Source organism: Acanthochromis polyacanthus, chromosome 7, assembly GCF_021347895.1.
Source record: "Acanthochromis polyacanthus isolate Apoly-LR-REF ecotype Palm Island chromosome 7, KAUST_Apoly_ChrSc, whole genome shotgun sequence".
NCBI classification, from domain to species: Eukaryota; Metazoa; Chordata; class Actinopteri; family Pomacentridae; genus Acanthochromis; species Acanthochromis polyacanthus.
Window position 1 is genome coordinate 930,534 of NC_067119.1, and position 16,588 is coordinate 947,121.

A 16,588-nucleotide genomic window follows, 5' to 3' on the forward strand; every position below is an offset into this window, starting at 1 on the left:
CTGTCTGTCTGTCTGTCTGTCTGCCTGCCTGCCTGTCTGTCTGCCTGTCTGTCTGTCTGTCTGCCTGTCTGTCTGTCTGTCTGTCTGTCTGTCTGTCTGTCTGTCTGCCTGCCTGTCTGCCTGCCTGTCTGTCTGTCTGTCTGCCTGTCTGTCTGTCTGTCTGTCTGTCTGTCTGTCTGTCTGTCTGCCTGCCTGTCTGCCTGCCTGTCTGTCTGTCTGTCTGTCTGTCTGTCTGTCTGCCTGTCTGTCTGTCTGTCTGTCTGCCTGCTCCTCTTTTACGTTCATGATTTGAAATCCTCACACTTTCTTACATCAGAACCTCCAGATCATCAGCTGCACCACAGAACTTTATGCAGACGCAAAACAACTAAAAACAGACTCAAAGAGACAGAACGCCGTCAGAACCTCTGAACTAGGATCCACTGATTGATTATCAGCATGTTGACCTGAAAGTTTATTCTTTGAGATCTGAACATGATTCATTGGTTCTCAGGTTTTAGCGTCTGTCTTCGTGTGTTTTAATGAGCTTCATGTGCAGCAGACGGTTTTATTTTCGTCTTTATTTTCTGTTGATGAGTCGCCTGAAGCTTCGTTCTTTTTTCTGTGTTTCTCGTGTTTCGTTGTTCTGCTTCTTGCACCAGTCAGACTTCCTCTGTCACACCTTCAACCAAACCTCACTTCCTCCTCCGTTCTCCCAGCGACGCTAAATATAGCCGCCAGAGGCTAACATGACGCATTATCACACACACACACACACACACACACACACACACACACACACACACACACACACACACACATATAAGTGTAATCTGAAGGCGTCTCTTCTTCGATTAACTCGTTCATTCGTCTGAATCCAGTCTTCAGGCCAATCACTTATAGTTTCTGAGTAACCAGAGAAACAGCAGCAGTCATGATTTTCAACACGTTAACGTATTTACCTTATTTATTTATTGTATTTTCTTTGTTTGCTTTTTTTGCTTTATTTGCTTTATTTACTCGTGGAAAAAGTAGAAACAAACAAAATCTCTCTGAGTATCTGAGGATGCGTTGTTGGCTGTTACCATGGAAATGCTGGTGTAAACGTTGAATCTCGTGCGTTTCAGTGTCAGTACAAACAGGAAGTCAAGGTTCTGCAGTTTAGATCAGGTCCAAGTCGGTCGAGTCCAACAGAAACCAGCCGAGTCCGGTTTAAATCCAGTTTTAAACAACAGGCAAGACCAGAACCAGTCTGGTTCTAAACAGGGTCCCTCCACCAGACTGGACCCCCATCGGTACCAGAACCACTGAGTTCTGCTGGAGCTGCTGGACAGTCTTCAGATCCGTTAACCACCAAAGCCTTCTCCCTGGTCTAACATCTCAGGACCAGACCTTCCTCAGTGGTCAGTCTATCTCCAGGGGTTCCTCAGGGGTCAGTCTATCTCCAGGGGTTCCTCAGGGGTCAGTCTATCTCCAGGGGTTCCTCAGGGGTCAGTCTATCTCCAGGGGTTCTTCAGGGGTCAATCTATCTACAGAGGTTCCTCATGGGTCAATGCTTGTTCCTCCTTTTCTCATTAAACACAATAATCCTCTCCCATGGTTCCTGACCGTCTCTATGCTGATGATACTCAGCTCTTCCTGACGTTCCTCCAGAACACCACATGGATCTCATCATCTTGCAGATATCTGGATGAACAGACTCCACCTTCAGCTCCACCTCTCCCAGACTGAGCTCCTTGTCCTCCCAGCCAGTCCCTCTACACAACAGGAAACCAACATCCAGCTGGAATCAGCTCAGACCCACAAAGTCCTCCAGGACCTTGGCTTCATGATGGATGACCATCTAACCTTCAGGGTTCATCAGTTCTCTGCTGCTCGGTCGTGTCAGCGCATCCTGTAGATCATCAGGAAGATCAGACCCCTCCTGTGTGAACATGAAGCTCCTGGTCCAGGTCTCTAATATCAGCTCCTAACTGGAGGCCTCCCTCCATGGAGGTCAAACCTCTGCAGATGATCTAGAACGCAGCAGAACGTCTGGTTTCCATCCAGAAACATCTCATGTCACCCTGCTGTTTCGATCGCTGCAGAAAACTCAAATCTCCAATGAAAACATCTCTTCCTCCCTGAACTCTCTCCTCCAGATCTCCACTCCGTCCAACCAAAGGTTCCTGATCCAACCTCCTCAGCAGCTGGACTCTTCTCCTCTGAGGTTCCTGGTGGTAGAACTAAACTCTGGTTAAAGAACCTCACTGAACATCTTCATACTAAACAGACAAAACATTCCTCTTAGATCTGGACTTCCTGTAGACGCCACGGTCCGATTATCTCATTAGAACCTGGTCCATCTTCTCTGACTAGATCCTTCATGTGGTGGATCTGCTCGCAGATGGATGTCTTTGGATCAGATCAGTGAACCTGTAGGATTGTAGCTGAATCCTGTCCAGTCAGATAAACTGGTTAAGTCAGGTTTTAGTCCAGTGAGGTGGGTTCTGGGTGGGTCAGGTTTGATTTCCTGTCTCGTCTGGTTTCAGCAGTCTTAGTTTCCACTGCGGTCTGAACTCAGGCTGTGTGTAGTTGTGTAGCTGTGTAGTTGTGTAGTGGAAACTTTGTGTGTTTGTGGGTTCCTGCTGCGAGTCGCCGTCCGTCGCAGGATGACCTCAGCGTTTATCTCCGAGGACCAACTTCCTCCTTCTTAACAGGAAGTACTCGACGCTGCAGCGACTCGAGTCTCAGACCAGAGAGTGCGACTGTTTCAGCTCTGATTGTGTTTTTTATTTCAGAGAACTAGAACCCCAGCAGGTCCGAGTTCCCCGAGTCACTCCTGGAAGCACACAAAACACACCACAAAATAAGGACACGACTGTCAGAATAAAACCAGCATTTTCAGAATAATGGTAGAAATTTGAAAATAAAGTTTGAATTCTTCAAATTGAAGTCCTACACTTGAACCACAAAGTCAGGGTTGTGAAAGTACAAACAGTATTTTCAGAATAAAGTCAGGACTTTCAGAATAAAGTCTGAATAGTCAAACTAAAGTCGGCAAGTTCTAAATTTGAAAATAAAATCAAGATCAAAAGAGCATTTTCAGAATAAAGTCTGAATGATCGTGGTAAGTTTCAAATTCTCCAATGAAGTAATAACTTTCAAAATGAAGTGCCAGAATAATGTCAGACTGTATAGTTTGTGAGAATAATATCAACAATAAAGTTGTAATTTGGAAAATAAGTGAGAATAAAACAATATTTTAAAAGTAAAGGCAGAATTTTCAGAATAAAGTCAGACTTTGTTCTTTCAACAAATGTAAGAACATGTAGTAGTACTGTAGTTTTACATGCAGTACTACTATATATAGTACCTGAGTGTAACAATATTTTTCCCACAATAAAAGCTTCTTTGAGGTCATGAAGAACTGAAGCAGCTTCTGTTGCCCCAAAAACCTCCAAACAGCTGCTTCCTGCCCCACATCCTCCAACGGCTTCCTGCCCCCTGAGGGGCAAATAACTGACTCCTGCAGGGTGAATCAACGACTCCTACAGGGGTAAATAAATGACTCCTATGGGGTAAATAAATGACTCCTACAGGGGTAAATAAACGACTCCTACAGGGGTAAATAAACGACTCCTGCAGGGGTAAATAAACGACTCCTGCAGGGGTAAATAAACGACTCCTACAGGGGTAAATAAACGACTCCTACAGGGGTAAATAAACGACTCCTGCAGGGGTAAATAAACGACTCCTATAAGGGTAAATAAACGACTCCTACAAGGGTAAATAAACGACTCCTGCAGGGGTAAATAAACGACTCCTACAGGGGTAAATAAACGACTCCTGCAGGGGTAAATAAACGACTCCTACAGGGGTAAATAAACGACTCCTGCAGGGGTAAATAAACGACTCCTACAGGGGTAAATAAACGACTCCTACAGGGGTAAATAAACGACTCCTACAGGGGTAAATAAACGACTCCTACAGGGGTAAATAAACGACTCCTACAAGGGTAAATAAACGACTCCTACAGGGGTAAATAAACGACTCCTGCAGGGGTAAATAAACGACTCCTATAAGGGTAAATAAACGACTCCCACAGGGGTAAATAAACGACTCCTACAGGGGTAAATAAACGACTCCTGCAGGGGTAAATAAACGACTCCTACAGGGGTAAATAAACGACTCCTGCAGGGGTAAATAAACGACTCCTGCAGGGGTAAATAAACGACTCCTATAAGGGTAAATAAACGACTCCTGCAGGGGTAAATAAACGACTCCTATAAGGGTAAATAAACGACTCCTACAGGGGTAAATAAACGACTCCTACAGGGGTAAATAAACGACTCCTACAGGGGTAAATAAACGACTCCTGCAGGGGTAAATAAACGACTCCTATAAGGGTAAATAAACGACTCCTGCAGGGGTAAATAAACGACTCCTACAGGGGTAAATAAACGACTCCTGCAGGGGTAAATAAACGACTCCTACAGGGGTAAATAAACGACTCCTGCAGGGGTAAATAAACGACTCCTATAAGGGTAAATAAATGACTCCTACAGGGGTAAATAAACGACTCCTGCAGGGGTAAATAAACGACTCCTGCAGGGGTAAATAAATGACTCCTATAAGGGTAAATAAACGACTCCTACAGGGGTAAATAAACGACTCCTACAGGGGTAAATAAACGACTCCTGCAGGGGTAAATAAACGACTCCTACAGGGGTAAATAAACGACTCCTACAGGGGTAAATAAACGACTCCTACAGGGGTAAATAAACGACTCCTGCAGGGGTAAATAAACGACTCCTATAAGGGTAAATAAATGACTCCTACAGGGGTAAATAAACGACTCCTACAGGGGTAAATAAACGACTCCTGCAGGGGTAAATAAACGACTCCTACAAGGGTAAATAAACGACTCCTACAGGGGTAAATAAACGACTCCTGCAGGGGTAAATAAACGACTCCTACAGGGGTAAATAAACGACTCCTACAGGGGTAAATAAACGACTCCTACAGGGGTAAATAAACGACTCCTGCAGGGGTAAATAAACGACTCCTATAAGGGTAAATAAATGACTCCTACAGGGGTAAATAAACGACTCCTACAGGGGTAAATAAACGACTCCTGCAGGGGTAAATAAACGACTCCTACAAGGGTAAATAAACGACTCCTACAGGGGTAAATAAACGACTCCTGCAGGGGTAAATAAACGACTCCTACAGGGGTAAATAAACGACTCCTACAGGGGTAAATAAACGACTCCTACAGGGGTAAATAAACGACTCCTGCAGGGGTAAATAAATGACTCCTATAAGGGTAAATAAACGACTCCTACAGGGGTAAATAAACGACTCCTACAGGGGTAAATAAACGACTCCTACAGGGGTAAATAAACGACTCATGCAGGGGTAAATAAACGACTCCTACAAGGGTAAATAAACGACTCCTACAGGGGTAAATAAACGACTCCTGCAGGGATAAATAAACGACTCCTACAGGGGTAAATAAACGACTCCTACAGGGGTAAATAAACGACTCCTACAGGGGTAAAGAAACGACTCCTACAGGGGTAAATAAACGACTCCTACAGGGGTAAATAAACGACTCCTACAGGGGTAAATAAACGACTCCTACAGGGGTAAATAAACGACTCCTACAGGGGTAAATAAACGACTCCTACAGGGGTAAATAAACGACTCTTTGTTCTTTTTCATGTTTGTATTCTTCTGTTTTTCTACGGTTTCAATCCACTCTTTCACTCCGTCTTTACAGTTTTTGTCCATTATCTGGTTTATTACCTCATTTATTATCTGGTTTACTTTCAGGCCGGGACTTCAGAGTCTCTGTTCGGAGGACGGAGGCGTCTGATCGCTGCCGGCTGAAAGGAGACGGCATCCTGAGAGCGGATGGAGACGCTCTGCACCTGCTGGACAGGACAGGTGACTTCCTGTACACCTGGCCGTACAGGTACCTGAGACGCTTCGGACGGGACAAGGTAACACACACACACACACACACACACACACACACACACACACACACACACACACACACACACACACACACACACACAAATTTCAAAATAAACTACAAAATACAGTTGGGATTTTCAAAAATAATGTCAGAATTGACTAATTAAAGATGCATTTTAACAACTTGTGTTCTGAGTAAAGACTGCTGGAAGTCTGAAGCTACCGCTGCATGTCATTTATTACCCAACAAACCAGAGTTTCAGAATAAAAGTCTGTAGTTTACTGATGTCTGACCGCAGCCCGGCACCTGCTGAGCTGCAGACGATAGCGGCTTAGCTAACCCGTAGAAAAAAAATATAAAAAATTAGACTAATAAAAAAATTAGATTAAAAAAAATGTGAAGTCTGGTTTTAAAATGAGATAATGAGTGGATTCTGGTTCAGACATAATAATCTCAGGTTTAGAGATAATAAACTCTGATTTAGAGATAATAAACTCTGGTTTAGAGATAGTAAACTCTGGTTTAGAGATAATAAAATCAGATTTAGAGATAATAAACTCTGGTTTAGAGATAATAAACTCTGGTTTCGAGATAGTAAACTCTGATTTAGAGATAGTAAACTCTGATTTAGAGATAATAAACTCTGGTTTAGAGATAATAAACTCTGGTTTAGAGATAATAAACTCTGGTTTAGAGATAGTAAACTCTGATTTAGAGATAATAAACTCTGATTTAGAGATAGTAAACTCTGATTTAGAGATAATAAACTCTGGTTTAGAGATAATAAACTCTGGTTTAGAGATAGTAAACTCTGATTTAGAGATAATAAACTCTGGTTTAGAGATAGTAAACTCTGATTTAGAGATAATAAACTCTGATTTAGAGATAGTAAACTCTGATTTAGAGATAATAAACTCTGATTTACAGATAATAAACTAGTTTAGAGATAATAAACTTTGGTTTAGAGATAATAAAATCTGATTTAAAGATAATAAACTGATTTAAAGTTAATAAACTCTGGTTTATAGATAATAAACTCTGATATAGAGATAATAAACTCTGGTTTAGAGATAATAAACTCTAATTTAAAGATAATAAACTCTGATTTAGTGACAATGAACTTTGTTTTAGAGATAATAATCTCGGGTTTAGAGATAATAAACTCCGATTTAGAGATAATAAACTAGTTTAGAGATAAACTCTGATTTAGAGATAATAAACAAGTTTAGATATAATAAACTGGTTTAGAGATAATAAACGAGTTTAGAGATAATAAACTCTGGTTCAGAGATAATAAACGAGTTTAGAGATAATAAACCAGTTCAGAGATAATAAACTGTCTATCTGGGTCATCTCTTCAGTCCACCTTCTCCTTTGAGGCGGGGCGTCGCTGTGATTCAGGGGAAGGAAGCTTCGAGTTCGACACCAAGCAGGGAAATCTGCTGTTCCAGGCGGTGGAGGCTGCAATTAACCTGCAGAAAGTCTCTGCCCCCCTCAGACAGACCTCCGGTGGCGGACAGGTGAGGAAACCCAATGCACCTCCCACAGTCCGCCCAGCTCACCTCTGTGTTTCACAATAAAGGCAGGGCTTTTTACACACTAAACACAGTGTTTTTTTTTTTTACAGGAAATTCAGTTGTATCAGATGAAAAGCAGACATTTTCAAAATAAAGGCAGTTTTCACAAAAAGGGCAGGAGTTTTTCTCAATAAGTTCAGCAGTTTTTAGAATTAAAGCTGCTGTCCGGAGTTTCCGTTTGTTTTCAATTTATGTATCATTTTTTAACAAAGCTTAAATGTGTTAGTCTAGTTCGATACTATAATATAATGTTAGTATAACGCGATATGAAAATTTATTCCTGAGCTCCGCCTTCCTCTCATAGACCCCCATGTTATTCCAAAAAGCGCCGGTCGCTGCCGACCAATCAAGTTCGAGCTTCAGCTTTGTCATGCTGTCAATCAACGGTTACGCGCACAGCAAGCAAGCCCATGCAGAGGTGGGCGAGCTACGCACTACGCAACCGCGAGCACATTTGTTTTGCTTGTGGAGGAGAGAGCATCAGGGCTCAGCAACTTCCAGAAAAGTTACCGATCCCACGGCTTGTCGGGCCAAGAGACTGCAGGACGTTTTTTGGCTCGGGGTGCTCGCGTCGCTCCCCGACCACGGCCTCCATAGCCCGCCTGACGGCTTCGTTTAGATGCCCGACCTCTGGAGGAAGATGTTGGGGCGTCTGGGACATACTCTTCGTCAGAGGAGTCATGCAATTCTGAACTCTAGATAGAAATAAATAAACAATCTAACACATATACACGCGTAAATGCACTAAGTTTGATAAACAACGTCATCCAGAGGGATACACGAGTGTAATCACATATTGAAACTTTACTCGTTCGTCCTAGCAGATTCATGTTATTTTGGTATTAGGACAAGTTAGACTCAATACAGCATTCTAACGTAATTCCTTTATTATTTACTAAATGTACTAAATGTAGAAGAGTGGAAAACAGCAAAACAGGCGAGATGCTGCAGCACTCCGGGCACTTCTCTCATGTACTGCACGCGTGCACAAATAAAGGAAATCAGAGGGAGGGACCAACAGTGTTTTGGGAGACACTGCGATTCAAACTCCGGACAGCAGCTTTAAGCTTGGACATTTAAAAAAGCAGAAGTGCAAGGAGAAACACAGGGTTTTCAGAATAAAGGAAGTGTTCTCAAAATACAGTCAAGACGTTTTACGGTAAAGTCAGGACTTTCAGAGTGAAATCAGGGTTTTCAGTATCAAGTCAAAATTTCATAATGAAGGCAGGATTTTACAGAAGAAAAACAGGATAGTCAGAATAAAATGATGGTTTCCAGACTGAGCGTTTGTTTTTAATCCAGAATAATGCTTCTGTTTGTGGGTGTTTTTGTTGCAGGCAGCTGACGGAGTTTACAGCATGGTGGCCGAACCTCCAGCCCTCCACATGGTTCATCACAAAGACAAAGAGAGTTCTGCAGCTCAGCAGCCACAGCGCCCCCCGCTGGTAGGAAGCACAAACTACCAGTTCGTATAACCGGAGGACAGATTCAGCTAAAGCAATAAAGGAAAATACTGTAAAATACAGCGCCATCAGAAAGTATTTGCCCCCTTCTCCTCATTCATATTTTTTGCATATCTTCTCCACTTTAATGTTTAAGATCATCAAACTAATGTCTGATCAGACAAAGATAACCCAAGTAAACACAAAATGCAGTTTATAAATGATTAAAAAAAGTAAAAAAAAAAAAGGGGGGGGGGGGGGTTAGCAATTCTTCTGCAACTTGATGGCATCACCTTTGACCAATCACACTTGAAGCACTTTTTGCACTTCCTACAGGTTTTTCCTTCTGTCTGAATTCTTGCTTGTGTTGCACGTCGCTTTGGACAAAAGCGTCTGATAATGAAACTGTAGAATTGTAGATTTTATTTATTCAGGAGTAAAAAACTTTGGTCATCGGTCCACTCCTGGGAAGGTTCTCCACTGTTCCATGTTTCTCCATTTGTGGATAATGTCTCACCGTGAGTCCTAAAGCTTTAGAAATGGCTTTGGAACAATATCCAGACTGATACATGTCAACTGTTGTGGAGTTTCTTTGGATCATTTAGTTGCAGCTTTCTGAGATCTTCTGGTTGACTTCCTTTAGTCAGACAGGTTCTATGAAGTGATTTCTGGACTGAGCAGGTCTGCAGGTCATCAGGTTTGGGTGTGGCCGGTGACACTGAACTCACTTTCCAAAAAATGTGATCAGCCACAGTTAATTCATGAATAAACCAGGGGGGCAATTACTTTTTCACACAGTTCCAGGTGGGTTTGTAAACATAAGATCGTCATTTAAAAATGGCATTATGAGTTTACGTTGGTTATCTTTGTCTGATATTTATGTTTGATGGTCTGAAACATTTAGTTTGACAAGGGGGCAAATACTTTTCACAGCACTGAATCTGAATATTGAAAATCAATAGGAATAACATTTATTAAACCTTTATTTAATTAATTAATGAAAAGGATTTTTTGAGGGAACCCTGGACCAGAAACACAAACTATAAAAACATTAACCCTCCAGCTGTCTTCACTTGTGGGCACCAAAAAACAAAGTTTCCTTGTCTGAAAAAAATCCCAAAATTCAGCAAGAAATTTCACAAATTCTGAAAATTTACAAAGCCTTCAGGAAGAAAATTCCAATAATTCCTTAAATGTTTTATTTTTAAAAAAAATCCCTCAAATTTGGTCAGAAAATTCTGGTAAATATTTTCAAAAAATGAGTAAAAATCTTCATAAAAAAATTCTAAAAGTATCTAAAGTGATTCCATATATATCAGTAAAACTTCTATTTTCTATTTCGCTGGATTTTGGTTGATTTTCTTGTGAATGCTCTTAAGAAGCATTTTTAATATTTCTTCTTTTTCACCAAAAAATGTTCAAAAATTTCCCAAAAATGTTGAAAATGTGGACATCAGAAGTATCACCATGAAATATTTATTTTTCCACATTCAAACGTTAAAATGGGTCAATTTTGACCCGCAGGACGACACCAGGGTTAAAACAACTGAAGCTGGATGAAACCCCTCCAGCTAAATGTGCTCATTATTGATCATAACTGGGGAGGTGCTGAAGGATCAATAATCGATCGGTTTCTGTTTTCAGTCTCGTCTGGAGCCTCCGGTCGACAAAGCTCTGACCGGCGTTAAGAGTCTGACTCTGGACCCTCGCGGCGGCTCCGCCCCCAGAAAGAACCAGGTGAAGATGATCTCCAGCTGCCCGCTGCCACATGAGTCAGGCCCCGCCCCCAAGCCTGGCCCCGCCCCCAACCAGGACCAGACCTACTCTCAGATAACACTGTCGGCTGAGCGACAGAGCAGAAGCATAGCGAAGCGTAGCGGCAGCGTGGCTCCGCCCATCACGCCGCCGCTGGTCTCCAAGGAGCCCGAGTACTCGCTGCCCTTCGACACCATCGCCAGCGCCGTCATGGCCAACCTGCTGGACCCGCGGCCTCCTGGCGCCGACCCGCTCTACGACAGCATCGACGAGATGAAGATCAGGAACGTGTTCGAGGGCGTGAAGGTGGAGCACATCTACGACGAGCCCGAAGGCTGCGCTGCCGCCACTGCCAGACCGTTCCCGACCGGTTCGGTGTACGACGACCCTGAGGAGATGAGGGGCGACGCCTGGAGGATCATGGGAACTCCTGCCGACCCCAAAGGTCACGAGTTTCCCTACAACCCCCGAGCCGACGACTACGCCGTCCCCAAACGAGCCCACAGAGCATTTCCTGCCGCCCAGAGCACCGACGAAGAAGAGCCGGAGCAGGGGGCGGAGCCAGAGGGGGAGGGGGAGGAGCAGAGGGAGGAGCTTCAGGATTCACCGTATACAAATGTGATAGTGAAAATGTAGAAAACAGGAGAAACAGACATCAGCAGGAAATTGTTTCTTCTGTTCAGCAGCTGATGCACCGATCTGAGTCCTCCAGTAGGGGGCAGCGTCTCACCTCTTATCATGAATACATGTCAGCCAATCAGAACACACCAAACACATCATGTGACTGCTGGAGTTTTATTATGTCAGTAACTCAAGTATCTGTAGATTAATGTTAGAATCACATGTTAAAGTCTGTAGTATGTTAATAATGTCATGTATGAAGGACACACACACACATTTAATAAACAGGTTAATAAGTTAATGTTAGTATGAGGTGAAAGTTAGATTAAGATTTCATTGATGTTTAATTAATGTTACATTTAGGTTTAAATAACGTTACATTCAACATGATTTTAATTGTCTAAATATGGATGTTTGTCATAAACAGTGTAGATGAACTCTGATTTCTGTTTTTATTGATTATTAAAGTAACGTCTGTACAGTCATTAACGCTGTAGTCCTGTTGGTTCCAAATGGTAAATGGTTGTATTTATATAGTGCTTTTATCCAAAGCGCTTTACATGATGATACGTCACATTTACCCATTCACACACTGATGGTGGGAGCTGCCATGCAAGGCGCTAACCACAACCCACCAGGAGCAGTTAGGGGTTCGGTGTCTTGCTCAGGGACACCTCAACATGAGCACAACAGGCCGAGGATCGAACCGGCAACCTTCCAGTTACAAGACGGCCACTCTACCTACTGAGCCATGCCGCCCCGTTCTGTTCTGTTGGTTCTGTTGGTTCCGTTGGTTCTGCTGGTTCCAATGGTCCTGTTGGTTCTGTTGGTTCCGTTGGTTCCGTTGATTCCGTTGGTTCTATTGGTTCTGTTGGTCCTGCTGGTTCCGTTGGTTCTGTTGATTCTGCTGGTTCTATTTGTTTGTTTGTTTTATTTCATTCATTTGTAAAATTAAAAAAAAATAAAAAATGTTTCATGTAAATACAACAATCACCAAACATGAATGAAAAGGAGCAGAAAGAAGAAAAGTCTTATTATGTCTGCCCCTTTATCCCCAGAAATTAATTACAAAAGGTGAACTTAAAAACAAACAAAAAAAAACATGAAAATATATACATATATACACACATATATATATATATATATATATATATATGCACGCATATACATACATGTACATACACACACAGATATATACACGCACACATACCTATAATAAAATAAAATAGCTGCTGGCCAACACAGACAGTGACATACCATTTAGTTCTTCTATTACAATTTAAATTAGTGCTTTTTACAACAGCAACAAAAAGAATGACAATGAAATGACAATCAAATGTAACTAACATATTTCAATATATTTCTGTAACAAACTGGATTTAATTCATCTTTTAAATGTGGTGCTTGACTTAGATTCTTTGCTTTCTTTCTTCAGATTGTTTCATAAACTGATTCCTTTTACAGACACACAACGTTCCATCATTTTAGTCCTAAACCTTGGTTTTTTAAAGATCTCTGTTCCTTTTATTCTTGCTTTCTCTTTTTCCAAATCTTTTCTGGATGTTAGCTGGCAGTGTATTTGTGTGAGCTTTAAGCATCATTTGCAGAATACTGTAATCTACTAATTCTTGGAATTTCAGCAGTTTTAAATGAAGGAATAATGGATGAGTAGGATCTCTATATTGTTTTCTACTGATTATTCTTATGGCTCTTTTCTGTAAAATGAAAACTGACTGAGTATGTTCTGCAGGCGTTTCCCCATCCTTCAATGCAGTAGGTCAGATGTGGAACAATCATGGTGTTGTATAAAATGTACAATGTTTTGTTATCCACTGAATCTTTTACTTTGTGTAACATAGCTATTGTTTTCTATATTTTTGCCTTTGTATACTGGATATGTGATTTCCAACACAAATGTTCATCCAAAATAACACCCAGAAACTTGGTTTCCCTTCCTCTACTGATTTCAATTCCATCTATGGTAACTGAAGCACCAGTGTCTCTCCCTCTGTTACTAATTATCATAAAGTTTGTTTTTTCAAGATTCAGTGATCATTCATTGACATCAAACCATGTTTTTATTCTTTTAAATTCTTGTTTCACCACATTTAACAGCTGTGCTAAGTCTTCCCCACAATAAAATAATGTATCGTCTGCAAACAGAAAACATTTGAGCAGTTTGGAAACATAAACACAATCATTGATGTACAAAGAAAAGAGCTTTGGCCCAAGGACCGATCCCTGAGGTACTCCACACGTAATATAATGCAATTTGGATTTAGAATGATATATCTGCACAAACTGCTTTCTACTGTCTAAGTAACTAGAAATCCATTTATGTGCCCCCCCCCCTCTAATACTGTATTTGCTCAGTTTTTAAGAAGTATGGTGTGATCAATGGTATCAAGCTGGTTATTTTCATATTCTCAGGAAATACCCCTGTTGAAAATGACAAATGTATGGAAATGGTTCAATAACCAGTTCAGTTATATTTTTACTAATATCATATCTATTCCGACACAGTCAGTGGATCCTTTACCTGCACAACGTTTTACAATATCCAGTATTTCTTCTTTTCCTACCTTACAATAAAAATACTCTCCACATCATCCATAATGATGTTTTGATCTGCATTGTCTTTTATAGTGGGTTTGTTTGCTGCAAGTCTCGGGCCTACATTTACAAAGAAATCATTAAACTCATTTGCTATTTCACTTTTATCATCAATATCGTAGTTATTTTTCACAAAATAATTTGGATAAGCTGATTTTACTTTCTCATTTTTTATGACACTATTTATTATTCCCCAAGTAGCTTTCATATTGTTTCTGTTTTTATTCAGTAAGTCACCATAGTAGTCCTTTTTATGTCTTCTTATTATCCATACTAATTTATTTTTATATTTCTTATACCTACCTTCTGCTTCGGTTGACCTTAATTTTAAAAACATCTCTATAAATACTTTTTCTTCTTGCATTTCGTAGTCCTTCAGTCATCCATGGTTTGTCAACAGCATTTTTCTTGGTAGTACTCCTGAGTCCACAGTGTTTTTCATACAGATCTGTTATTTACATCATGAACATACACTCCATCCCATTTCTGTTTTTAACATCATCTTTCAGTGCCTCCAAGGCTCCTTTAGATCTGTTTCTTATTCATTTTTCGGAGCTGATTTCCTTTCTATTATATTGATAATTGTTATAAACTGTAAAAACTGGTAAATGATCACTTACATCACTGATCAAAATCCCACTCACAACTTTTCCATCAACTGCGTTTGTGAAAATATGATCAACAAGAGCAGCACTTTTCCTGTTCTTCTTGTTGGTTTGGATATCACAGGAAACAGATTCAGGCTACACATTGAATTTATGAAATCACTTGTTGAGTTCAGTGAACTCGACTTTTCCAGATCCATGTTTCCGTCTCCACATAAAAACACAGTCTTGTTCTGGATCCTGTCAAACAGTTCCATTATTCTATCTGTGAATGTCTCTACACAGGTACCTGGTGATCTATGAACACAACTGATTAGAACATTTCTACATTTTTCATGAATCATTTCCACTGTGATCATTTCCATAATACCATCAACAACAGCTGTCATATTACCAATGACATTACATTTCAAACTAGAGGTGATATACAAAGCTACACCTCCACCTTTTTTATCCTTCTATTCACATAATACAACTCACAGCCATCTATCTGATATTCCTCCATTTCCCCATCATTCAACCATGTTTCTGACACTGCAATTATACTAAAAGTCTTTCTAAATTGCTTTAAGTATCTTTTATTTTTGCCAAGTTACGTTTTAAACTTCTGCTGTTGAAATGGATGAGAGACAGTGCTCCATTCATCATTACTTTATTATGAAATTGCTCCTCCGTGTAATATTCACATTTGTTAACAGAAATTAGACCATTTTTGTCTGTACCCTCATCTACCTCGTATATTTTACTGTCTAAATCTGCATCTAAGTTTGTGTAAACATCCATGTTCAAGCATATTTTGTGTATCCACTCTTCAATCCATCACCGTTAAGCCTATATCACATACTTTCAATCAACAGTGTTTCATTTTCCTCTTCTGAATTTTTCTAGCTCCTTCAGGTCTTTTATCATCATAGCTATCTATTGGTTCCGTTGGTTCTGTTGGTTCTGCTGGTTCTGTTGGTCCTGCTGGTTCTGTTGGTCCTGCTGGTTCTGCTGGTCCTGCTGGTTCCGTTGGTTCCATTGGTTCTGTTGGTTCTGCTGATTCATGAACTGATATGAACTTATGTAAAATAAACACATCAGAGAATTATTAAAGGCTGTTCTGTAATTAAAACGATTGGAATATTTTAGTTAATTCAGACTGAAGCTGCTGGAAGTTTTTAGCTCCGCCCCCTGCTGCTACCTGACCTCATACCTGTCCAGGTGAGGTTCACCCTAAGATTAGCTCAGGTGTAGATTAGCCCAGGTAACTGTCTGGGTAAAGTGAAGATAGAAGTAGGTTTAGTAAAGCTGAAGGTTAGGCAAGGTTCAGTTAGGCTCAGGTTTAAGTTAATTTAAAGTTCTGTTTAGGTTTAGCTTCATGTTGTGGGAGTTCAGCGAGGTCCAGAGGATGAGGAGGCAGAGAGACGCTGGAGATCAGATGACTGAAGGTCTACAATGACACCGGCAGCAGCAGTTCTGAGGATTCTCTCTGATCTTTGGGTTTATGTTGTAGCTGGGAGAAGATCAGGTTTAGATTCCAGACCAACATGGAGACAACTGGTCTGCAGGTGGACCGCTGAGAACCAGAACCTCTCAGAACTCAGGACCGTTGTGGACTCTCCATCCACCCTGAGTTCCTCCCAGCAGCTCTGATGCAGGAAGACAAAGCTCCAGCTGGATGAGGAGCTTTAACAGGAGGAAGAGAAAGTTTCATTCATTCATTCATTTATTAGCTATTCTATGTGTTCATTCATTCATTCATCAGAATAAAATGTCCCACAGTAAACCAGGTCAGAGTGGAGATGAATCCTCCAGATGTTTGTGAACACATCTGTTCTTCTAACATGAACTTAAATAATATTTAATCTGTTTAACATCTGAATATTTCATCACATTTGTTACAGATGGAATCCTGCTGATCTATAAATAGATTCAGACTCTTTTACTATCATTCAGGAATTAACATGACAGACGCTGTAATATCATCACATATAATACACGTCATCATTATTATATAATGTAATATCTATATATATAATATTATTACTT

At 40.7% G+C, this 16,588-nt stretch overlaps 1 protein-coding gene across 3 annotated transcripts in view; it reads left to right on the forward strand.

Moving 5' to 3' along the window:
• dok2 (docking protein 2) overlaps positions 1–11,828 on the forward strand; it is a 27,879-nt gene extending 16,051 nt beyond the window's left edge. For all 3 annotated transcript variants that reach the window (XM_051950930.1, XM_051950929.1, XM_051950931.1), the window contains 4 exons: positions 5,797–5,966; positions 7,306–7,464; positions 8,859–8,966; positions 10,608–11,828. In XM_051950930.1, coding sequence (XP_051806890.1) covers positions 5,797–5,966; positions 7,306–7,464; positions 8,859–8,966; positions 10,608–11,354 — 1,184 coding nt within the window. In that variant the 3' untranslated portion in view covers positions 11,355–11,828. The remainder of the gene's footprint in view (positions 1–5,796; positions 5,967–7,305; positions 7,465–8,858; positions 8,967–10,607) is intronic.
• The last annotated feature ends 4,760 nt before the right edge of the window (positions 11,829–16,588 follow it).